This window comes from Phoxinus phoxinus (assembly GCF_949152265.1).
Source record: "Phoxinus phoxinus genome assembly, chromosome: 2".
NCBI lineage: Eukaryota > Metazoa > Chordata > Actinopteri > Cypriniformes > Leuciscidae > Phoxinus > Phoxinus phoxinus.
This window is the reverse complement of record NC_136877.1, coordinates 22314602-22340364: the sequence shown is the minus strand read 5'-3', so window position 1 is coordinate 22340364 and position 25763 is coordinate 22314602. Positions and strand designations below refer to the sequence as shown.

Genomic DNA, 25763 nt, shown 5'->3' with positions numbered 1-25763 from the left:
AAGCGTGGATCAGAAAGTTCTAAAGTTGATCAACAGCTTGGTGTGACCATACGTGTCCACTGGCGCAGAGCTGAGCGGGCTTTTTCAGTTACTAGAGCTGAGCAGCAGGCTTGCATGGGGGATTGTGGGATTGACAGCGGTGCCGAGTAAGTATGAGTAAGCCGAGTAACTATGCAAATGAGAAGCAAAAAATGCAGGATGGCAGCCAATCAATTTGAGATGAAGACATTAAATGCAGCTGTCAGAAGCAGTTCAAAATCAGATGTGTTTTTGGTCAATCTCTCCCTCTCTCTCTCTCTCTCTTGCTTTGCATGCTGGGGGTTTTGGGTTATGGGAGCAACAAACGGGTGAGAAGAGCGAATTAGTTTTTTTCTACTTTGTTTCTAATTTTCTTTTCTTTTTTTTTTTCGTATTTTCTTCCTTTATGTTTTCTTTTGCTTTGTGTATATTTTTATTTACTTAATTTTGAGTATCAATTACGCTTCGGTTCTCGGAAGTTTTTCGGCTTCGTGGCGGAGGCCTGAGATGGAGGCTCACCCGAGTGGGGTAGCCTCACTCTCGCTCCGCCATGGAGTTAGATGTGTACCTGACGCGGATTCTAATGTGGAAGACGTGCTTGTCGCTGTTGGTGAACAGATTGGATATGGAAATATAATCTCAGCGTCAAGGATGAACAAAGCCGTGGTGGTTTTCCTTAAAGATGAAAGTTTGGTGAGTAAACTTACTGAAACCGGCGTTTGGGTGAATGGAGCGTTTACTGTTGTGTCACCGCTTGTATCGCAATCTATTAGAGTCACGATTTCGAACGTGCCGCCCTTTATATTAAATAGTGACATTGAAAAAGAATTGTTGAGGTTTGGAAAAATGGCCAGCGAAGTGAAAATGATTCCTTTGAGGTGTAGGAATGAAGCATTGAAACACGTGTTGTCTTTTCGGCGTCAGGTGTTTATGTTTCTTGATCAACAAACGCTAGATATCTCTTTCCGAATCAAACATGAAGGTAAACCGTACATGATTTACGCGAGTACCGGAAGTTTGAAATGTTTCGAATGCGGAGACGTTGGACATAAAAAGATCGCTTGCCCACATAATAAAGTACATCTAGAAAATAATAATATTGAAGTTATTTCTAGTGTAAACATTGGTGAAAATGCAGGGATCAGTGAAGAACCAAACACAATAACAATTGATGGGAAAAATAAAGACGAAAATGCAGATGAAGGGACGAGCAATCAGAAGCAAGGAAACCCAAATGGTAGTTTAGTTGGTAGGTCTACTGAAAAGAGAGGAAATCCGTGTGTGGATGTTAATGAGGGTGATGATGAAGACGAAGAGGGTCTTCGATCTAAGTTACCAAAGGTTGTTACAAATGATGCACAAAATACTGGGCAGATTTGTTTGTCCCAGTTAACTGATGCTGAGGAGCAAGTCGACACAGAGGATGATGACAAGTTTTCAGAGGCATCCGATATTCTTTCCCAATTTGGTGAAGACCAATTGTATACTGTGAATGAGGTTAATGACTTCCTGGATGCGACTTTTGGAAAAACAATAGAGATTAGTGAATTTTTTCCTGATGCAAAAAAATTCTTGCAATCAGCTGTAAAAATTCAACAGACAGCCAATTATGATGAATTGAGTAGACGAAAAAGGTTTAGGTTAAAAAAAATTGTAACTAAATTGAGAAGAAAAATGGCCCTTGAAAAAGGTCTAACAATTCCTTAATGATTAAATCACTTGGGGTGTTTTCTCTGTATTTTTCTTTGCTAACCCTTCTTTTTTTCTTTCTTGATCTTCCTTTTCTTTCAATGGGCAGTATTAAGATAGGAACAATTAATATTAATGGAGGAAGGGATGGTAGAAGAAGAGCTGTGTTGAAAGAATATATTGAAAATAAGGATATGGATATAATTTTCTTACAAGAGACACATAGTGACATAGCTAATGAGACCGAATGGAAAAAGTGGTGGGGAGGCCATATTTTCTTAAGTCATGGCACTAATTCTAAGGGTGGTGTTGCTATTTTGTTCTCGAAAAGAATTGACATAGCTTTTGAATCAAGTGATGAAATAGAGAAGGGTCGAATTTTGGCTGTTCAGGCTAATTTGATGGGTTTTTCATTTGTCTTTGTTAATGTCTATGCACCTAATAATGGTGCAGAAAGGATAAAAGCTTTTAAAAATTGCCAAAATATAATGGGGAATTATGATAAAAATGCTTGTCTAGTTTTAGGTGGTGACTGGAATTGTACATCAGATTTTACCTTAGACAGGAATGGAGAAGAACCATGCCCTCTTTCTGCTTCATGTTTAAATAATATAATAAGCCATTTTGATTTGTGTGATGTTTGGAGATCACAACATCCGGTAGAGAAGCAATATACTTGGTCGAAGTTTTCAAGTGACCACATTAGCTTTGCCAGATTAGATCGTTTTTATATTAATAAAGATTGGTGTAATAGAATTTTAAAGGCCTGTATTTACCCCAGTGGTTTTTCAGATCACCATTTATGTATGATTGTTTTTAATGTACAAAAAGCGAGATGCCATAGTTACTATTGGCATTTTAATGTAAAGTTGTTGCAGGATGCTTTCTTTTGTGAAAAATTTCATTTATTTTGGGCAAAATGGAGAGAGCGAAAGACTGATTTTGATGATGTTGTGCATTGGTGGGATGTAGGAAAAGCGCACATCAGAATTTTTTGTCAGAATTATACCGCTAATGCAAATTATTGTTTTAAAAAAACTGTTATGGAATTAGAAAATGAAATAAAATCAATTGAAAGAAGTCTATTTAACCAAAATGGTGAATCAACTGAAAGACTGAATGAAAAAAGGAAGGCTTTGGCCTCTCTCTTTCATGAGCGAGCTAAGGGAGCTTTAATAAGAGCTCGGTTCCTCTCGCTGAGAGAGATGGATGCACCAAGTTCTTTCTTTTTTAGTTTTGAAAAAAAGGAAGGAGCACGGAAGTCAATGCTACATCTAAAGAAATCGGATGGGACTGTGACAACGAATCCTAAAGAAATGAGATCAATGGCTATTGATTTCTATACAGAACTCTTTTCAGATGGTCCATGTGACATTGACTGTATGGAGGACCTTTTTAAAGATTTGCCAAAGTTGACAGATACACAGAGAAATCAACTGGAATTTGAAATAGACATTGGTGAAATAACAAAGGCTGTTGATCAGCTATCCAGTGGACGTGCACCAGGAATTGATGGCCTTCCGGCTGAATTTTATAAACAATTTTGGGACTTATTAAAAGATGACTTGTTTGATGTGTTTAAATCATCCTACAAAAAAAAAGAGTTGCCAACAAGCTGTCGGAGAGCCGTGTTATCCTTACTACCAAAGAAAGGTGATCTTGGTTTTTTAAAGAACTGGAGACCAGTGGCAATTTTGTGTACCGACTATAAAATTTTAGCAAAATGTCTTTCAAACAGATTGAAATTGTTTTTAGAACATATAGTGAATGAATATCAAACTTATTGTATTCCTGACAGAACGATAATGGATAACCTTTTTTTTGTTCGTGACATCATAGATATTGCAAAAAGGGATGAGGACAAAGTTGGAATAATTGCAATTGATCAGGAGAAGGCATTCGACAGAGTCAGTCATTTTTATTTGTTTAGTTCCCTTAAAGCTTTTGGTTTTGGTGATCTTTTTATTTCATGGATTAAACTGCTATACTCTGATGTCTCTACAATGTTGAAGGTTGGTGGAGGGCTAAGTCAACCAGTGTCAGTACGAAGAGGTATTAGACAAGGTTGTCCTTTGTCAGGAATGCTATATTGTTTAGCCATCGAACCTATGCTTAGACAATTGGGGAAACATTTGGATGGTTTGCTAATTGAAGGACAAAAAGTTAAACCTAAGTTTTCTGCCTACGCTGATGACGTTACAGTGTTCATCAAAAACAAAAGAGATGTGATTGTTTTAGAAGAAGTTTTAAAAAAGTATGAAAATGCCTCTTTAGCAAAGGTAAACTGGGGAAAAAGTGAAGGCTTCATCTTAGGAAATTGGTCTGAAGAAGAGCCACCAGTCTTACCAGGAGGTGTGAAATGGGGTAAAGAAGGCCTAAAGATTTTAGGTATTTATTTAGGAACTGAGAATTATATCCAGAAGAACTGGGAAGGAATGAATGATAAGATGTGTGATCGTTTGTCACGGTGGTCATGGATCCTGCCTCAGTTATCTTTTAGGGGGAGAGTCTTGGTCGCAAACAATCTGGCTGCTTCAGCACTCTGGCATAAACTAAATGTGTTGAATCCACCTGATGAAGTAGTTCATTCACTACAAAAGAAAATTAATGATTTCTTTTGGTCCGGTCAGCACTGGGTAAAATCTGCCATCTTATATCTACCAGTCAGTGAAGGTGGACAAGGCCTAATAGATATAAAGAGCAGAATCAAGGCCTTCAGGCTGCAGACTGCACAGAAATTGCTGTACTCTGAAAAAATCTGTTGGGCTGATACAGCTTGTTCCTTATTACGTAGCATGAATTGTTTTAAATATGATTTTAATCTGTTTTTAATCAGTTTGAAGGACATGGCATGGAATGATTCATCTTCATTTTATAAATCAGTTTTGAAAGTGTGGAGTTCTGTCTTTCAAATAAGGAGAGATTCGAATCTTGAAGGTTGGATAAAAAATGAACCACTCTTTAACAATCCTTTGGTACAAGCAAATGTGCTGAAAATGAAAAGTTTGCAAACATCTATGGTGAGAGCAGAATGCATATGTTTGTCGAATCTAAAGATTGGGAACAAGTGGAAGAGTCCCCAAGAACTGTGTAGTTTGACGGGAATTAAGTCTGTTAGATTTATGGAAAAAGTGATGAAGGAAATTTTCTCAGTTCTTCCTTCTATTTACAGACAAAGTATTAAAGGAAATCACTGTGGTAAACAAGAGGATGAAATTAAAGAATGTTTTCCAAAACTTCAGATTTCAATGATAGTAGATGAAGAGCCCGGAAAAGAATCAATTCTTTTTTTCTGTATACCTGAACTGAATTTGTTTGAAGATGTTTCAAAGAAAGCTTTGTATTTATCATGTGTGAAGGTCTCTCATCAATCTGAACTGAAGAATTGTAAAATATCAAAGTGGTTGGAGGTGTTTGGACAGGACTCCTCTCCTAAGAGATGTTGGAGGTCTTTGTACAAGTCACCTATAGAAAAGCGCACAGCTGATCTTCAGTGGAGGATTGTGCATTCAGCAATTGCGACTAATAGATACCTGGCACGTGTTGACCCCACTGTGGGGACAGAATGTAATTTTTGTGGTCATGAAGAAACTTTAAAGCATCTGTTTTTAGATTGTTCTAGGCTGAATGATTTGTTTCAGATTTTAAAGGGTTGGCTTAGAACACTTGGAGAGGATATGAATGAAAATATGTTTATATTCGGCCCAAAATATATTACAACAGATAAGAAAAGAATTTCTTTAGTCAATTTTTTAATTGGTGAAGCTAAGCTGGCAATATGGATCACAAGAAAAAATAAGCGGATAGGTAGTGGAACAATTGAACCTGAGCTTATTTTAAAGGCTTTTGTATCTGCAAGGATTAAAGCAGAATTTGCTTTTTTCAAATTAACAAAAAATTTGGTTGCATTCAGTGAGTTTTGGGGACAAGCAGAAGTGTTGTGTGTGGTTGACCAAGAGGAAACTGTATTCCTAAATCTGTAATTTTTATTTTTTATTTAAACTTTTATTTTATTTTTTATTTTTTTGTATGTTTTTTTGTGAATGTATATGGTTTTGATGTTTAATGTACGTATGTTTTTATGTGTGATAAGGCCATTTTGTATGGCTATTGTATGGCGATGATGTTTTAAAAAAAAAAAAAACACCTTTATTAATCTTCGTGAATAAAGAGTTGTTAAAGTCAAAGTCTCTCTCTCTCTCTCTCTCTCTCTCTCTCTCTCTCTCTCTCTCTCTCTCTCTCTCTCTCTCTCTCTCTCTCTCTCTCTCTCTCTCTATCTATCTATCTATCTATCTATCTATCTATCTATCTATCTGTCTGCATTTTGAACAGCAAATCATCATAGGATGATTCGACACTGAAGACTGTAATGATGCTGAAAATTCAGCTTTTCCATCACAGGAATAAGTACAAAAAGAAATGAGTTATTTTAAATTATAAGAATATTACACAATTTCACTGTTTTTACTGTATTTTGATAAATAAAATGCAGCCTTGGTGAACATAAAATACTTCTTTCAAAAACATAAAAAGATCTTGCCATCCCCAAAAAGAGATTTTCAAAGGTTTGACAAAAGCACGCCACTCGAATTATAGCTTAATTCCATCCTCCAAAATCTTGAAATCTTTTACAGTCTAAGTAAGTAAAAGTAAGAAGATAAAAGTAGATTCATGAAACGCTCAGCATGATGGAAAAAAAGAGCTGATCTCACTTATGTCTGATATAAAGATGATTCACCAGCTGAAGTTGGAAACCATAGTGCAGCTTTGGCGTTGTCAATCTTTTAAGCTCTGACTACAGAGCCGGTATAACACCTTGATTCTCTTAAAAAAACAACTCTTGCTTAGCTGATTAGCCACCATTGAAATATATCCTTTGATAGACTTTCACGGGGGAATTCCTTTTTTTCCATTGCCTGCTGCTGAGAGGCTCAAATTTGTCATGAGGGCAGAGGGCTACATTACAGCAGAATTATATGACACAAAATGAAGTTTCTGCCACAAAAAAGCTTTCACTCACCACCAAAAGTGCAAAGAGAATGACTCCACAGCTCCATACATCAGCTTTCCTGCCATCATATTTCTCCCCCTGTCAGAGAGAGAGAGAGAGAGAGAGAGAGAGAGAGAGAGAGAGAGAGAGAGAGAGAGAGAGAGAGAGAGAGAGAGAGAGAGAGAGAGAGAGAGAGAGAGAGAGAGAGAGAGAGAGAGAGAGAGAGAGAGAGAGAGAGAGAGAGAGAGAGAGAGAGAGAGAGAGAGAGAGTGGAAAGAAAGAGATTCAGAGGAAGCCCCATTATGAGAGATGCCACTGAGAGCACATACTTACCCTTATAACCTCTGGACAGGCATAGTGAGGGGATCTGAAAGAAAACAGGACAATATGTCATCATCATCCTCAACCAACCTTGGCCAAAAACACCCATTAGAGGACAGAGGAAACATGCAGCACACTAATTCGGTAATAACTCCTTGTGATTTGCATGAGGATCTTCACATCAGCCTTTCTGACAAACAGCCCTATGTCTAACCACCCTATATAAGCTGTTGTCAAATGATCCAATGATATAACATTATATTGCAATAACTTTCTGCTGGGAGTGTGTAAAACAGGCGTGTAATCATTTGAATTGTGTAATGCATTTTAACGGTGTTGCACATCATCAGAAGCAGTTCTCCATTTATCAACACCAATTCTCTATAAATGCCTGTTTCTTCATTGCAGGTGTCATACACCATTATGTAGACTGAGTCTATATTGATAATACACTCATTTAATGGTTTGCTTTCTCTGCTTACTGCTCACTGTAAGAGAAAGCTATTATTGCTGTTTCCAATACCACATTGCAAGGTTTTTATACCAAATTAAGTGTTAATGCAACATGCTCTCGCTCAGCAATTTCAATTTGCTTTTGTGCCCATTTTATACATAGCTGGTGCCTCGTTCATTCTGGGTGGAAAAGAAATATAAGCTATTACTATCACAATAATATGATGAAACAACGTATTATCACTGTCATGTCATAGATGCATTTGTGTAATTTTTCACACACTGAATGCGCTGAACACTTAACAATAAGAAGCATTGCACACAAGCATTTGAAAAGCATTAATTATGAACTAACAATAAACATCCTTTTTTACAGTATGCATTATTCTAGGTCAATGTTCATTCATAAATACACTATCTATACTATACTATATATATAAATACACTGTTACTTCATGTTCATCCATAATATACAAACTACACAGCCGAGTTAAGGCTGCTCTGTGCCTTATCAACATTCAGTGTAAAGACATAATAATGCCATTTAAAAGCTAACTAAATTATGCCTGTTCTGACCCACCTCATCCCCTAGTATAAAAGCATTTATGCTATCTCTGCATTAAACTTTTAGACACCTAATGGCACTTCAGTAGCACTTCTTTGCCCCTTTCAATGTAAATTTGGCATTATACAACTTGAATGTTAAAAATGTCTTTGTACATGTTTAAATTAACATTAACTTACATTAATAAAGAATGTTGTTTAGTGTTAGTTCACGATGCCTAATGCGTTAACTAATATGAAGTGAAACTTATTAAGTCTCACCAAAAAAATCGACTCCATATTTAGGGAAATATATATAGGTTTACCCTTTAAAATCAGATCCCCTGTGACAGGGCATTTAGTTAATTGCTATGACCTTACAATGTTACTCCCTAGCATTCAAAATATTCACAAGACCACATTAAGAAACTCATGTGATGCACTATAAACAGATACTCTCCGCCTCATTATCTTGCAAACTAAACTACAATAACAGTTTCGGCAGTGTTTAATTTTTTTTTTCCTGCAGAAACCTGATTTCTGTATGTGTGCCATGGATATCCCCTATGATAGGAACATGAGGGAGGATTGATATGGCAAATCAGGGAAGCCACAGGGGGGGATTAAGCTGTTGTGAAAAGACCCTGATGGAGAGAAATTACTCATATAGACCAAGATGCGATGCGGTTAATAATTTTTTAAAGATATTTTATGTTATTCCTCAAGCACTGTTTGTCTGACTTGAGGGAAGCTTAAAGAGTCAAAAACACTCAAATCGACTCTTTTTCTCTTGACATTAGCATGGTTTTTACTCTGAGCTAATCTGACTTTGTGCCAGTTAGTTAGTGCTGGTAATGCCTCAGAGAACAAGAAGCAGCAAAGAAAGGTTTCTTTGATGTTATTATCAAACTTGCGAGCTTGGGGGACATAGAGTAATGGTCCAAATATGACCAGTGGTACTAGGGAAATTTGCACTGTATTGCGGATAATCTAGTTTCACTTGAATGGAGGTTGTGGAGGGGGATCTAATTAAATTGACTGAAATTCCAAGCAGCCATGGACATTTTTTTATATAACCACCCCTTCACACAAAATTACCAAATATGGCAGAGACTTTTCAGAACTAAAGGTTTTTCAAAATTAGGTCAGTCCATCCACTCGGCAAGGAATGAGCCTCAGATCCAAATGAATGAATGCATGGCAAAGAGGTATGACTGGGAGGCTCTGTGTTAGTCGTCCTGCCGTGCTGTGTTCATACGTGAGGGGTCTGTCCCTTTCAAATTCAATTGGAGTCCATTAACCGTGGTAAACAGAATACATTTGTGTCAAGCAGACAGCATACGAGGAGCCTAAAGATGAATGTGTTTAATTAAAAACTGTCATATCTGTGCCTAGAGATGGGAAAGTCACAATCAATAATTACAGCACGCCTCAGTCGAAGGAAAGAATCAAAGCCCTGGCACCATTTTAGTGATGGCTAATAGGAGCAGAAGTACACCGACTGAAGTCAAAGCTGTGGTCTGGACACTTGGGGCGGATTTTAAAGTCTTGATTAATCTCTATCCGTGATAATATGCTCTGCACTTTGGCACCTAGCCCTCTCGTTTTCATTGATAATGGTGCCTCTAATGGCCTGCATTACATATTCACAGGGACTATGAAAGCCAGAGTGGGGTCAGGCTATCATATTCATATTTTTCACTAATAGTAGCAGTTCAGGAAATGCCTCAGTGGCAGCAGGCTCAGCCGAGTGTCTCAATGCAAGACTTAGTCCTTCAGTTACAGCCATCAGTTGTTAATATTGCGCCATTTCTCTGGCTCTTATCATAATGATGTATGCAAATGAACCAAGTGGTGCATTTGTGCCTTAGACTATCAATGGGAGTGATTTTGACTGGGCATACTTTTCAAATCTCTCAATAGCATCTTCTCAATACGACGCTATTCTTCTCAATAGCCATTTTATGTGAAGGGGACTTGTCAATCCAAACCTATATTTATACATTAATTCTATTCAGATCTAAATGCAAATCAAACAATTACATTAGCATTCAATGTTTTAGCCGAATTAAGCATGATTGTACCCTTTTATGAAATGTAAACAGTGTATTTATGCTCCAAATGTGGTTTCCCCTTGTTTTATGAAAAACACGTTTCACGTATGCTGCTAATTGTTGCAGGATATAGAGTATGACTCACCCACAGCTGGTTTCTAAAAGACTGTCTCCAACCTGTAGAGAAGCCATGCCAAAGTCTGCTATCCTGATGTTATTCTTCTCATCCAGCAGCAGGTTCTCTGGCTTCAGGTCTCTGTGACTGCAAAACAAGAGGAACAAAAACATGCTTAAGGTATAAACATCTACACAATGGTGTATAACTTCTATTATTTTTAATTAATTTTTATTTGTATTAATTTTGAATTATTTCAAAATGCATAGTCAATGTGACACAAACGTCCTGATATCATGATGAAGAAAAAGCCTAATTAAAAGATACAATCCTTAAAAATGTGAAGGTCATTAAAGTAGTTTTTCACTAAGTTTCATTGTTATTTTTCAGGAAATGATATTTGAACAAATGGATATTTGAAAAACTAAACTCGTTGTTGACTGGTAAACCTCCACTGAGCACATGGGTCTACAGTATAAAGATGTTTGTGATTTTATTGAATGTTCCAGCTTAACCACGTTTTATATTACTTGTTTAAGCTGCCAGTATCAGACTCAGCCCCAAATCTCTTGATCACACATCATGGGAAACATGTTGATTCCTTGTACCATTGTGAAATCCTCTGATCTGAAGATAAAAATTCAGAGCTTTGTGTGCCAGTGTCAAGAAGCGAAGCCTCTTTCATCCTGAGCGAGGAAGTGGTCGAGGAACACAAGACCATTTTAGTCCCAAGAGATCAAAAAGCAGCTTGTACATTTCAAGTATCTTTCAAAAGACAGCTGATCGTGACCTGTGAGCCGATGAGCATTTACTGAAGCTCTTCATTTGGGATGGTTTGGCAACAACAACTGGCCAATAATTGTTGGTGGGATAGAAACGTGACTTGAACCAGAAATACTTTCCTTCTTTTGCCGCAATAACTACAATTGCACTGAAGCAAGCTTAACCATTCTGAGAACTCATTAACCATCTGCAACCACAGTGCACTGGCAGACATGAGTCAGTGCAGGATCTTGTCAATATTATCAATGCACTTCAGTCAAATCTCATGCTTTACAAGTCAACACAATCACAGCATTATTAGTAGTAGCCTAAGTGAAGCTTTTAAACTGCACACGTTCATCTATAAAAGGCTCTGTATGCTGGAGTTGCCACAATAAATGTGACTTCTGGAAGCACCAGCTATAAAAGAGCTGGTATCTCTTCAACCAGAAATAAGTTATTGCAAAGGTTAAACACAGACCAGCAATAGAGTTCTTTACTACAGAGATTGATTCATCTCTCTCATGCCAAGGCAACTAAGGAGAAGGAGGAGCTCTCTGTAATGGAAAGATAGCATGAGGCTCCCAGTCAATACTGGTGTGTGTTTACTGAAAGGCTCTTCTGATTAGCTGCCAGCAAGAGAATGATTGGGTGAAGCAGGACTGACTGGATGATCGCTGGGTATCAGAAACTACACGACACTATCATAAACATCCTTTTCAAACGAACTCTGCTTGTTTTAAACACAATAACCAGATACTGCACTATTCAAGCATGCAAAACATGCTGTATGCCCAACAACAGCACTTAGCCATCAACTGTTAAGCCATTCTGCTGCTCTGTCTCTCATTATAATGCCTGAGTGCAAGGAAGTCTCATTATGCGCTGTCTAATTATGAATGCTCAGGATGAAAAGACATCGAAATGAAATTGAATAGCTTCAGAAGGGAGACCCTTTGTTATACGGCAAACTGGTTACCAAAAAAATACCCACTAGTATAACAGTCATCAACTCTGTCGCAACCTAATGATTTGAGAGCTCAATATAGGCAAAAAAAAAAAAAAAAAAAAAGACAAGGAAGGGGCATTGATTTCATTTCATAAATTAAATAATTTGGTTTTCCTCAATCTGCCCCAAACCAATGGGCTCTTCCCCCCTCAGTGGTTTGTGGAAACTAAGGTGTTCAGCTGACTTTCTATTTAGCTCACATTAGCTCATTTTCTCTCTGGTCCTCCATCCACACACTTAACGTAGGTGTGAAATGGGTGGTAATTATCTTCCTTGACAAAGTAGAAGTTCATGGAACGGATAAACACAATCCCTCCTTGAGGAGAACACTAGTGACCATGCTGTGAGGTTGCTGTTATGCCATGATGTTGCGTGGTGTAGAAATACAGAAATACAGCTCACAGCCTCATTTTCATTCACATTAAATAAAATATGGTGTCTACCCTGACCAAGGTCCATTTATTGAGGTTTTAATAACCACCAGTATGTCAGCAATATCCCTTTTCTCCCATCTCTCTGTGCCTTTTCCAATCTCTATGTGCTCTCCTAATTTCTAGGTCCTCAGAACAGCACATTCATCTTTGTAGACACAGTCCACACTTAAGAGCACTAAAATATGCAGACCAATAACTACAGTCATAAAAACAAGCAGTTAATCTTGTAACTATTGTTCTTCAGTTTCTTTTTATAGTTTGAACTGGAGTTTAGCATCTCACACTGCTGATGCATGTAGCTACTAGTAACATTACTCATGACATGCAGCAAAAATATATCAATCTTTCCATTTAACACTGGCACCTGCTATACATAACACAGGATCAGGCGCAGTTAACTTAGACAAGAGTTAACTTGGCTCAACTCTTTTCTTTTTTATCCTCCTTGTGTATCTGACAGCACTTGCATCATGAAAAAAGGCTGATGAATTTGACAGACTTCATTCAGACTTTAGTCTTTCTGTCTGTCCTCACAGTAGGGCCAGAAAGCCATACTTTTATCCCTGTGAATGCAGTGATAGCAGAAGGCTATCAACACCGAACATAATCTGCGAGGAGGTTTCAAACCCCAGAGAGGAAAATGGCTGTGAACGAGCAGAGGAGAGAACGAGTGATGCCTCCCTGCTATGCTGTTTATTCAATGCTTTCCATCACCTATCGAGAAAGGCCTTCAAACCATCCATCAGCTAGTTGAGCTGTGCTGGAAGCACGCGGCATTCTTCATTAGGCTGTGCGGCTGCTGAAGCGCATGGTAAACAGATGCAAATATTGTGCTAATGGCTGCCCCTTCAATGCATTAGTATATTTGCATATGAAGAGGATATGGTCGTGAGAATTCAAACAGAATCATTATTAGCATTAGCGATAGCTCTTAAAGTTGTGTTAAATGTGTCAAAGTAAAATGAAAGTATTTAATACTACAGTTGAAATCACAGGCTGTCGTCCACCTGTCTAGTTTGTCACTGTTCCTGATGTATAATTTTTGAAGTTCTGTAGTTGTACTTGGTTAGTTTGACAGGTTCAAGTTCAAGAATCCACACTTTATTTTCCCAAGATTGTTTCCTAAAGTGACCAAATTAAATAGTGATGGATGATTATCATTAAGGATTTCTATATAATAATCAATGTGAAATTCTGAAAATTGACCACGGTAAGTAGGCTATACATTATTTTAGATTTTTAAAGAATTGTCTGTGTTATGAATTGTTAATTTTTCATTGCCACAACCACGTCCAGCTTGAAAATTAGACTGTTAATTGTATTATAAACTACTTTGTAAAAAATGTTATGTATGTTTCAATCGATCCAATAAAAATATATATTTGATGATCCAGACATCACTGATTAATAAAGAATAAAAAAAAACTGGTGCCCATAAAGCCATTTATCTGTATTGCAACACTTTTTGCCCGCATTTGCAAAACACATTTTCTAAGAAAAAGTCTTATTCTACCATGATCTATTAGCAAGAGAATTCAGACATGGATACTTTAGTTTTTCAAAAGCGAAATTAGTTTTTAAATACCTCTGCAAAGATTCTTCTTTTATTCATGTTTTTGGGGTAGGTCACCTCAATACCACAACACACTTCGATAAAAACTACGCTGGGGTGAAGATGAAGGACTTGTTTCTCAGTATTTTAACTTCAAATTGGTTGAAAATCTCAGGAACTGTGTAAGAAGGCAAAAACCTTTATTATTTTCCAGTTTTTGTACGGCTAATTGAAACGCTCTTGGCTCTATAGTCAGAAAAAAATAACAGAAAGCATACAGGGAAAATGTGAGCATATTTTTCATTTATATCTCAAAGATGTGGAGAGAACAGGCTTAAGGATACACTCAGTGATAAAAACTCTACTTTTCTGCAATTGCACTGGGGGGGAGCCATTAATCTTTGACCTGGAAAGTGTGTGTGAGTGTGAGTGTAAGTGTGTGGCTAGAAACTTTTGCAAATGTGCAAAATAGTAATATCTCAATATGATGATATTTTAGTATTCATAACAATGCTTTGCAATGACTGAAAAATGCTTCACTTGAGGTGGCTTTCACCATACATAATAAATGAGACAGCAGCAATAAAACAGGTCGGACAACAACAGCTTGTGGCTATACATGATGTATGAAAACAAACAAAAAAATGTTAGCGGCTACAAAACCAACACGTTTGACTTTCTTGAACCAAAATAATGAGAGTGTGCCAAGCATTGAATGCTCAAAATAAAGGATTTTGATGCCCTGTAAAACAAACTGAGATTTGTACACAGCAATGAAGTCCAGAGCTCTTACCATATAGAGTGACTGTGGCAGAAGTCCAGCGCAGAGATGATCTGTCTGAAGAACTTCCTGGCCTCTTTGGGTGTTAACCTGCCCTTCTTTACCAGGTAGTCAAAGAGCTCTCCACCTGACACATGCTCTAGAACCAAATATCTGTGGAAAACAAGGAGGAGATCAGAAATCCTGACACACAGCAGCTATGAAACTCCCAGGACAGATCTACTATCATGCCAATATACAGTATACACTACTGTTAAAAAGTTTGAGGTTGGTAAGGTTCATTTCTGTTTTTGAAATACGCCTCTTATTCTCACAAAGGCTGCATTTATTTCATAAAAATATAGTCCAAAAGGTTGAAATATCATTAAAATTAAAATTTTCTATTTGAACATACAGTATTTTAAAATGTAATTAATTCCTTTGAATTTTCAGCATCATTACTCCAGTTTTCAGTGTCACATGATCCTTCAGAAATCATACTAATACGCTGATTTGGTGCTCAAGAAACATTTATTTTTATCAATGTTGAAAATAGTGAGTGGTGGCGCAATATGGCTGCTGTCGCATCATCTATAATTCCCCCCTCCATATGTAAAACAAAATTTAGATGTATAAAAGTAAAGAATTATAGTTGTGCTGCTTAACAGTTTTTTTTTGGGGGGGGGAACTGTGATACTGAATTTACAGTTCAAAAGAACAGTATTTTTTTGAAATAGATATTTTCTGTTACAATGTAAAATACCTTTTTGTAACTTTTGATCAATTTACTGCATCCTTGCTAAATAATAGAAATAAAAAATACTGACCCCAAACTTTTGAACGGTTGGGTCCACTGAGACCACTATAGTGAAAGTGCTACAATTTTTTTTAAACCAAATTTTCCATTACAAACTATATGATCAACACACCAATTTGAGTACAAGCCAAAATGAATAACTAAATTATTTGATTAGCAACTTTTAACAACTTCACCTTCACACCATAATGTTTAAAATTCCCCCCAAAATTCTGTTCACCTTACGATTTAAATGGAAAAAAAGCCCAACATTTTCAATATAGTCTCAGACTATTGAATTTGAGTGAATGTGTACATGTTTGCGAAATATCTTCCTGCAATCGTCCTGTCTGATGGGCAAACACATTTATGTCATACTCATGCATTCATGTATTCATGAGATACATGCAGACTCCCATTCACATTTGAACACACATACAAACATACTCACTGACACGGCAGACGTCTGATTTATTAGTCGATTAAAGGATTTTCTCATGCGATTACCTGTCAGCGTTATTTAAATTAAGGATGGATTCACTTGATTTGTGTGTGTAAAAATGTTCATAGCCAAATACTTTACGAGCGCGCGGGCCATACATCTGTGTCATCTGAATATTAAGAAAACAAATTCCTCAGCTGCATCTATGGTGGCTCCTTTATCAATTATTGAAAACTACATTAAGCCCAGCCACTGGAGCGCGAGCACATATCCAGGGATATCAGAGCCTCTGCTCTTCAGTACAGATACAGATACAGTATCCAGGCACTGATACACACTCAGCTCATACATTGCATGGTGCATGGATAAACAAAAGTGGTGTATACTCACAAATATTTCTTATTTTCGTAGACATCGTGCAACTTCAAAACATGTGGGTGTTCTATGAGCTTCAGAATAGCTATTTCTCTCTCTACCTGTAGAGACACAGAGATCAAAAACGATTAGTTTTATACACAGTAGCATGAGGTTAGAGTGAAACACAAGGAGACATTTACAATAACAACCTTTGGTTAGTCTGTTCTAGCAGAATGATGTTGTATGGTATTATCTTGCCTAGCCATGCCTAATTAGCATCCCACCACTTTCATTAAGTGGTTAACCCATTAATCACACTTTGGCAAGAAAATAAACAAGAAGACAATAGCTGCAGAAATACACCAGTCCAAGTGCTCATTACAAGATGCCCATGATGAAGAGTTCAGATGAATTATAAGTGGACAAGGCTCTAATTGCATTAGTCTTTAGAAAGGGATACAGTAGCATGATAAGGTGAAGCATCATCATGGTTGTCATGAACATTCCCACATTATATTGAGAGGTGGTAATTAGCGAGCATACAGTCGTTCACCAAAGTGTCGAAGTGTTGTTTTAGGGAGCGTATACACTCTTGCCGCTGCAGGAAAATCCATCTCTTGTTGCTTTGAGGGAGCACCAGAAATAATTAGACTTCATTATCGGTGGGAATATGGGATCAGCTAATATGGATAATCCCACACTAATGAAAGTTACATTGCAGAATCCGACGCTGCTTGAAGTCTCCCATCACACACCTGCTCAGAGACTAACCTTGTACAGTGTCTAACCACAATCCCATTACATTTAATCAGCTTTCCTTTGTACTCAGCCGAGGTGTTATAAACCGAATTATGAAAGACGTTTTGGTCATGATAGATGGATGCAAAGAATTAGAATTCGTCTTTTTGTAGTAAAGAATCATGTACTTTTCCAAGCCACACAGTCACTGTTCAGGTAAATAACACACCCTGTCTTGTCTTCTTTATGTTTACAGTCAAATTTTGTTCACACACCTATTCGTTCCTTTATCATTACTATTTTCCACATTAAAAGATTTGGCCATTCTTTAGTTTAGGGAACACATATTCACTATTAACTACAACTTTTTCCTCAAAGTCCTAATTTACTCCTTATTAATAGTTAGTTAGGTAGTTGTTTAGGTATGGGGTATTAAGGGATGAACAACAGGGTCATGCAGAATAAGGTATTAATATGTGCTTTATAAGTACTAATAAACAGCCAATATGCATGTTAATAAGCAACTAGGTAATAGTGTAAATTAGTCCCCAAACTAAAGTATTGCTGAAGATTTAACCAACTTCATTATACACCAAATATGCACCTGGGATACATTTTAATAATATTGAAGGAAGTCCCATGTTTTATGAATACCAATGGTTTAAATTAGTCCATTACAAATAAAATATAAAACATTTTTTTTACATATTTTATATTTTTCTCCTTGTTTTATTTATAGTTTGAATATTTACATTTTTATATATTTAATCTTCATTTTAGTTAGTTCTATCATGGCGTTTCTGTAATTTTTATTAGTTAAGATGTACAGTATATGATGATATGTTTGTATTATTCATTTATTCCAGTTAGTTTTAGTTATTTTAGTACAAATTAAAATAAATAAAAATGAGATTTTAATAATTTATCTCATTTAACATTTATTTTACGTAACTGTTATTTTAATTTTTTTTAATGGTTTTAGTTTCAGTTGCAGTTAACTCTATAACCATCCTGAGTCCTGGGATAGGCTCCAGCATTCCCGCAACGCTACACAGGGCAAACGCTTTGGAGAATGGATGGATGGATGTAATATAAAATCATACGTTTTGCCTTAAAGAATTCCCCAGGCAGAGTTTATTTCTCTGCAAAACTTCATTCAAAGCCTTCAGGGCAAAACGTAAGATCATGAGAAACATAAACCGAGTCAAGTGACACCAGACTTTTGATTGGTAGGGTACATAAACACCATCAAAACAATCTGATGCGATTACAGACGGAGTTATATTCAAAAGCACAGACTGGCATGTGAAAGCAAACACAGTCACACAGATCTTTATTTGGGCACATCACCCTGATACACACACTATCTCTCTAACCATGAGGCTGTAGCCTTTCTTCCCCACATCTCTTATGTCACTCCAAAACCAGAACACGGCCGACCCAAGTAAAGAAAGAGAGAGAGAGAGAGAGAGATGTCAATTTATCACCATCAAAGCCCCAGTTCTTCAAAGGTCTTTCACCTGGACTTCTGCAAAAGAGCAAGACAAACTAAATAAATAATGAAATATTTCCTTCTTTAATCTACATCACGGTCTCACTGACTGCCTTATATATAAATCCCTGTCATGGCAACCCTCTCTCAACATTTCTCTCTCATTTTCACGGTCTGCCTTTTACGTGTTTTTTTCTTTATTTAGCAGATGGCTTTGAGCTCTGCTTTCATGAACTACACAGAGAGAGAGACCTTCTCCCTGATCTATCACAGAACATGGTCTTTCTCATTGGGTTTACACAATCACTGTAATCATTCAGGGGCAGGATGCTTGTTTCTGCTCCTGGCAGAGACTTTGATTATTCCCTGTGCTTTCACAGTCTCACACCTGTATTATGTGTCCATGCCAATTTGGAATGAACAAACTGCGTATGAAGCATCTTCTCTGCCGAGAGACCCTAAATTAATGTGTGCTCGAATCGAGCGCAAAGGCGAAAAATGCTTGATGATCACTTACAATTAAATGGAACAGACTCTGTACAATCAGGTGGAATATACTCTTCCAATATTAGCCCTTTGAATAACAGGACCTCTTCTAAGTAAGCGGTAAACCCAACAAATAAGGAACAATGACAGAACTCAAGTGTGTGAGTTATTGATTGAACGGGTTGGGTATGTTGCAAACACACACACATTTGTTTTTCTACAAGCACTTTTCATTGACTTATACTGCTTTTGAATGAGCTAAAGATATTTTCAATAGCCCAACCCTCAAAATACTTTCAGAATTTTTACATGATCATTCTCCAGAAGAAGATATTGTGAGGAACTGTTTTTGCCCATACAACAAAAAGTTATGGGCCCACCATTTATTTGAGTATTATTTATAAACTAGGTAAGGGTATTGTCCAATAACAACATTGGACCCCACTGTCTTTCATTGCGTGGACAAAAAAGCTTTATTTATTTATTTAAATATCATCTTTATCCTCTGCTGAAGAAAGGAAGTCAAACAGTTTTGGAACGATATGAATGTGAGTAAATGATGGCAGAATTGTGAACTATCTCTTTAAGAAACTATTTCTATGTTCATTAAGCATTAAGCCTATTTTCTAATCAGTGTAGGTTGTTTCAGGTTTTACTACAATCGTGGGGACATTTGGCCATCGCAATGCAGGCACAACGTGACCCACGCGTGCACACACGCAAGCATGCAGGCTCACACACACACACACATCCATCTGTGGCAGGTGAAAAGCTGTGCTGGCACAGACAGGAGGGAGGAGGGAAATCCAAACACACAACATTTACCTGCACGTCAGATCTCTGCCAAACAGCACTTGTGATCACAGGATAATGGAGACTTCATCTTATCAACAAGCCCCAGTAATCCTGTCTGAATCCAGATGAGTTAAATCCAACTCTAATACAGAGTTAACACTTACAGCAAGTCAAATAAACAAAGACAGCGGCAACACACCGGGTATTTGTTATGATTTTAATGATCCAATAAAAATACACACACACACACACACTCATCTGATTATGCGGACGGATAGAAGCCGAGCAGTGATCTGCATCATTCCTCATTATAAAAGAGGAGGCCGGTTCACCTCAGTGCCCTTTTTCATTGAGTTTCCATGTTTAACAATTAGCACCACTGTAATAGCATCTTTCTTGCCAACAAAAGTGATTATCAAGTGATTAATTTCCCTGGAGAGAAAGATTTCAGTTTGGGTATGACATAAAATTACAAGGTCAAATGGCCACAAGTCAGAGACATTAATGGCATTGATGTATTTGGTTTCAATTGATAACACGGAAGGCTTTAGACAAGAAAGAGATTTCATTTCTTGACTGGCTTTGAGCAGAGAGGGAAAAATGAATGACTAATCCCGGATATTGAAAGAGCGAATGGAAGAGAAAAAGAAATGTGTTAAAGTGTGTGTGTGTGTATGTGTGTGTGCGTGTGCGTGTGCGTGTGTGTGTGTGTGTGTGTGTGTGTGTGTGTGTGTGTGTGTGTTAGAAAGGTTTGCAGAGTACCTTTTTTTCTTTTGCAATTCCGATTTAATCAAGAACATTGCAATTTAAATCAGCATATTTAACAGTGTATAATTCAACACGCCCTAAACAAACAACTTTCAACCTCTGCCTTTGTTAATGGATTTAACATCATTTATTATGCTCAATTATTGTGTGATTCAGGTTGCAGATGGTGTGTTGATGCATGTTAATAAAACTGCACTTGTGGGGATGGTCACACAACACACAGCAAATGAATGAAGGCAGACCGAGCTCATGTTCTCACAGCTGGGGCTGGGACTGGGACACAACTCCCATGTATTGGAGAGCAATCAGATTTTACCCAATAACAGCACATTTAACCACACAGCTGTCTGTTTGTGGTGGTTAAAAGATTTGGTTATGTGCTACGTGTGTCTTTATAGGGGTTTTAATGGCTATTTGAAAAATTGTGTGTGTAAAGAGCTCATGATGAAGTGATGGTGAGTTGGAAGAGAGAGTATGTGGGTTTTGACTGTTCTGTCCAAACTCTCCAGTGCCCACTAGCCGGGCAGCGCGCACACACACGCACGCACACACACACACACACACACGCACGCACACGCACACACTTAAGCCATGATTAGGCCTTAGTTCAATTTGGATATTTAAGTAACTTTTATAAATGTGCCATAGAAAAAAAAAAACCTTTACTGGTGTGCATCTTGAGACAATACAATGGCACTGACATATTTTGAGATATACCGGTATTCAGTTTTTCAGTTAAAATAGCTCAAACATGCTTTTTAGTCTGGGACTATCTTAAAGGGATAGTTTACCCAAAAATGGAAATTACCCCATGATTTACTTACCCTTCATCCTAGGTGTATATGACTTTCTTCTTTCAGACAAATACAATCAGAGTTATATTAACAAATGTCCTGGCTCTTCCAATAGTAATGTATGCTTTATAATGTAATTTTATATTTTTATATTCGTCCATATTCTTTGTTTTTTAATTTTTCAGGGTTTCAGAACAGATCATCGCGCAAAGAACTTGCAGCGCTAATTTATTCCCAACGTCCATTTTCAAATAAACAACTCCTGTTTCGCGCATTGTTTTGCATTATTTCCCATTCCACTTCTCGCATGTGTTTCCGTGACCGAGTTTGGGGACCGGATAAAGTCGTTGGGTGACAGAGTTGTTGACAGCTTGTGTAGTGTGTGGCCCCCTGTTGCGGACCATTTACCTGTAGTGTGAACACCATAACGACTTTAAGACTCCAGATTACAGACAGCAAGTCAAGTAGTCTTAACAGCACAGCAATCTGCCAACGTTTAAAGACATGTAGTCTAAACTAGGCATAAGCCTTGTATGTGAAAGTGGGGGATAGTGATTTTTAAACCGTACAAATCTCCAGCCCCTAAACACAACCTCACAGAAAAAAATCAGCATTTTTACATTTTCAAAAAACATAATAAAGTATGATTTATAAGCTGTTTGCACTTTGTCCACTAGTTTACAGTGACAAAGCAACTGGAAGTCGTTAATTGTCACTGAGATTTGATGATTTATAGCAACATGAGTGACTAGGTGATGCAAGCCAATGAGCAGTCATATTGGTATTGGCCGATATTGACTTTTTAACGTTATCTCTATTTGTTATTAAAAAGTGTCATATATTTAAAGGGATTGTTCACCCATGAGTTTCTGGAACTCGCCCATGGGTGAACTCACCCATGAGGTTCATAAGTTTATTTCTTCTGTTACACACAAAATGAGTTATTCTGTGTTGGTAAATAGACACAATTGACAGTTGTCATTGAATTCCATAGTATTTTTTTTTCTTACTATGGAAGTCAATGGCTACCATCAACTGTTTGATTACCGATATTGTTTAAAATATCTTCTTTTGTGTAAGAAAGAAACTCATACAGGTTTGAGCCACTTGAGGGTGAGTAAATAATGCGGGGGGAAAAATAATTTTTGGGTGAACTATCCGTTTAAGCTGAAAAATTATAGCCAAATGATCACAGAACCCAAATAAGGTCAACTAAAATGTGTTTTAAAAATAAACGCAATTTCCTCATTTAAAGAAAGAACTTTCTGAAAAGTTCTGAACTTTTCAAGTGAGCATTTAAAATCACATCAAACAAATTAACTTAATCCATTTAACTTTTATTAAATGCTTTAAGATTAAAAGTAATTTCATTATTTAAAGCTCTGGATTTTTTAGGTGAGCAGTCTAGCAAAATTCAAACATACAGACGAAACATCCCTACGAAATGAGCAACGACAAGATAATACTGCCAATGTAAATGCAGTGATGCCCCACCTGAAACATTGGGATACAACAGTCATGTTGGAACACCTATAATCAGCCAAGAGCACAGAGACCCGCTGACCTCAAGGGTTTAATCGCTGTCAGCGTGAGCGCGACTTTACACGAGACATGCCGTCACCTCTCCTTCTGGCAGTTCCCTGATCTATTTATCATTGAGGCCTTTTTTCCTCCAATCCATCTTAATTCCTCAAGCTCCCTCACAACACACCAACTTCCCAATTAGAGGAATGGAAGAGTAGCAGATGAAATAAACCATAAAAATAAAAAAAGCGGAAGGAAAGCACTCAAATCGCGTTTCTTTAATAAAGATGGAGGTTGTTCTGTAGCGGCGTTCCTCCTGGGAGCTGCTGTGGCTTTGTAACTAATTAACTCAAACACATGTGGAAACAGACACTTGAGCACGAGGGGGGAGGAGGGGGTTAAAGCAGCAGACCTTAACGTCTCACTGAAGGCTTAGACGAGGAGCGCTGGGAGGCATATCATGGCTTAGCTAATACCTCCAGAGACACACCGTACAGGATATCGGTGGATATTAAACACAATTGCCATCCCTCGGTGATAGCCAATCCATCTACGCGACCAACCAGCAGCTGTGGCTCAAATCGGATCCATCAGGTGTGAGTAGGTCTGAAAATGGCTGGATACCAAATGAGTGAAAGCTCAGTGAGAAAATAGGAAAGGAGAACAACAGGGAAAGAGGACAATGTAATACACAATTAAAGGTAGTTTTTCTGTGCCACTAACAGAACCAAATTTCAAATATAATGATTATTTCCAACCCAGGCTCACTGAGGAGAAAAAAAAAGTGCCTGTGGTGACATTTCTGCAAAATGATGCTGCTTCTTGCACAATTCACAACACTTTCGAAGTGAAATGTCTAACTAACGAGTGGTTCTTAGCAGACTCTCGTACATTTCATTTGTACAGAGAGTCTGGCCTCTCTCCATTGACAAGCGTTAGCTTTATAGGCGGGTACTCTGTTGAAGTTTAAAACTATTGGATCTGCCCAGAGTCACTCTGGATCTGCCATAACCAATCGCTGATGTTTGGTCGTGACGAAACTTCAACTCAAACTAGCGCACAACCTCAACGTCATCGTTCTCAGCCACTCCCTCTGTTCGCTGATTGGAAACCCAAGAATACACCACAAACCTAGACGACGTACTGAAGGAAAATGAAAATTGAGCGGAAGTGTGTAGGAGGGCGGAGCCAGGCAAGCAATGAGGTTCATTCTCGTGTGTTATGCAGCACGTTTGAGCTTCAGCAAGATCCAATGAGGTTCACTCTCGTGATGCGCAGCACGTTTGAGTTTCCTCAAGAACCAATGGGGTTCGTTCTCAAGTTCTACCAGAAAGACTCGGGAGATAAATTGATATAACAGCGTATATGTATTAACAGTCCAGCAAGCATGAATTTGTAGCACAATCTGCATATCCTGCCTGAAGACAAAGGCAGGGGCGCAGCCGACCCCCCTGGAGGTTAAGAAGGGACCATCCTGGTGGTGGTGGGGAGGATGGAGGTAATTGGCAGCGTGAGCATCTGCGAACTCAGGCGAATTTAAGTACCAATCTTTTATACTGTGAGTGTTAGCACATGATTGGTTAGAAGTGAAGTATTACGTGACGCGCTGATTGAGTCTTCCTGGCAGAACTTACGCTAAAGCTTTCATTTATGCAGAACGTTTGAGCTTCTGCAAGAACCAATGAGGTTCATTCTTGTGTTTCGCAGCACATGAGCTCCTGAAAGAGGTTTGTTCTCATGCATCAAGCAGGTACGATTGAGCTTCTGTTTGTGTTTGCTGATGAATGTTTATATGTGAATAAAGGCCTAAATTTAATCTGTTCATTAGATAAATAATATGTATCGTGTCAGTTAAAAAAAATAGGACTAAATACTCATAATTCCAGTGTTCCAGAGAGCCATGTAATAGTTGTAATACAGTAGATGAAATAATGTTACAGTATTTGTGAATGGTGATTACTTTAGGATGATTTTGATATTTGAGGTTTAGAACTGCATTTTCAGCTCTATAAGCCATTGTCATTTCTTTCACTTCTCAAAAATCTTAATTGCGGTAAAAATGTCAGAGCATAAACTCTCTTATTAATTAATAATATTGTGTCTCTTCAGAAAATTAGGATTAAACTGCTCAATTCACATAGATTAGCTTTACTTTAGATTAAATATTTAAAATAAATTGTCCCAGAGATCTAGATGGTTTGGTAGTGTGAAAGCAGACTTATAACAGTAAACACAAGTATGGCTGTGCCACACACCTCATTCCAAACACTTGCAGTCTAAAGAGGCACCCGAGTGACCTACTAAACCAGCACTGCTGACATCCAAGTGATCTCAGCCACAGATTTCGGCCTCCAGTTTGAACAAGCAAAATGTTCCTGCGCGCAATCCTGTTGGTCTTGCTCTGTCCTCTCGTCTGGACCGAGCAGATAACCGCAGCTCTCCGCTCAGTACAAAGCCTCGTTCTGTTCGCAGCCAATCTGCTTCTTGACCCAGGACACACACGCAATGTTTGGTCTCACAATGTTCTACTCCCTTAAAGCCACACATGAAGCACAAGTGTTAGAAATAAAACACAACTTGCTCTAAGGCCACATAAACAACAGAGTCTGAATATTTATGAGTGAAAGGTTGAATTTCACCCCCAAATTGCTTCAGGAAACACATTTTAGAGGCGTGTGATTAGCATGTCTGCTATCGAGAAATTGGATTTGGAAATAGAGTGCAGTGAGGCAGACTTTGGGATGATGGGCTGGAGGATCTATACGGGAAGGAACCGTTCGCTGGGTCCACCGAAGATGACTTCCTGATAGAGTTCCTGTGCTTACGTCTGCAAGGGGAATTTCATAAGCCGTGGCTTTAGCTGAACTAAAC

At 37.9% G+C, this 25763-nt stretch overlaps 1 protein-coding gene across 7 annotated transcripts in view; it reads right to left on the bottom strand.

Annotated features, from left to right (window-relative positions):
• The window catches only part of brsk2b (BR serine/threonine kinase 2b), a 140850-nt gene that overhangs the window by 31122 nt on the left and 83965 nt on the right, over nucleotides 1-25763 (bottom strand). For all 7 annotated transcript variants that reach the window (XM_079604717.1, XM_079604715.1, XM_079604712.1 and 4 more), the window contains exons 3-7: nucleotides 16329-16414; nucleotides 14734-14874; nucleotides 10214-10330; nucleotides 7031-7064; nucleotides 6728-6796 (exon numbers count right to left, since the gene is read on the bottom strand). In XM_079604717.1, coding sequence (XP_079460843.1) covers nucleotides 6728-6796; nucleotides 7031-7064; nucleotides 10214-10330; nucleotides 14734-14874; nucleotides 16329-16414 — 447 coding nt within the window. The remainder of the gene's footprint in view (nucleotides 1-6727; nucleotides 6797-7030; nucleotides 7065-10213; nucleotides 10331-14733; nucleotides 14875-16328; nucleotides 16415-25763) is intronic.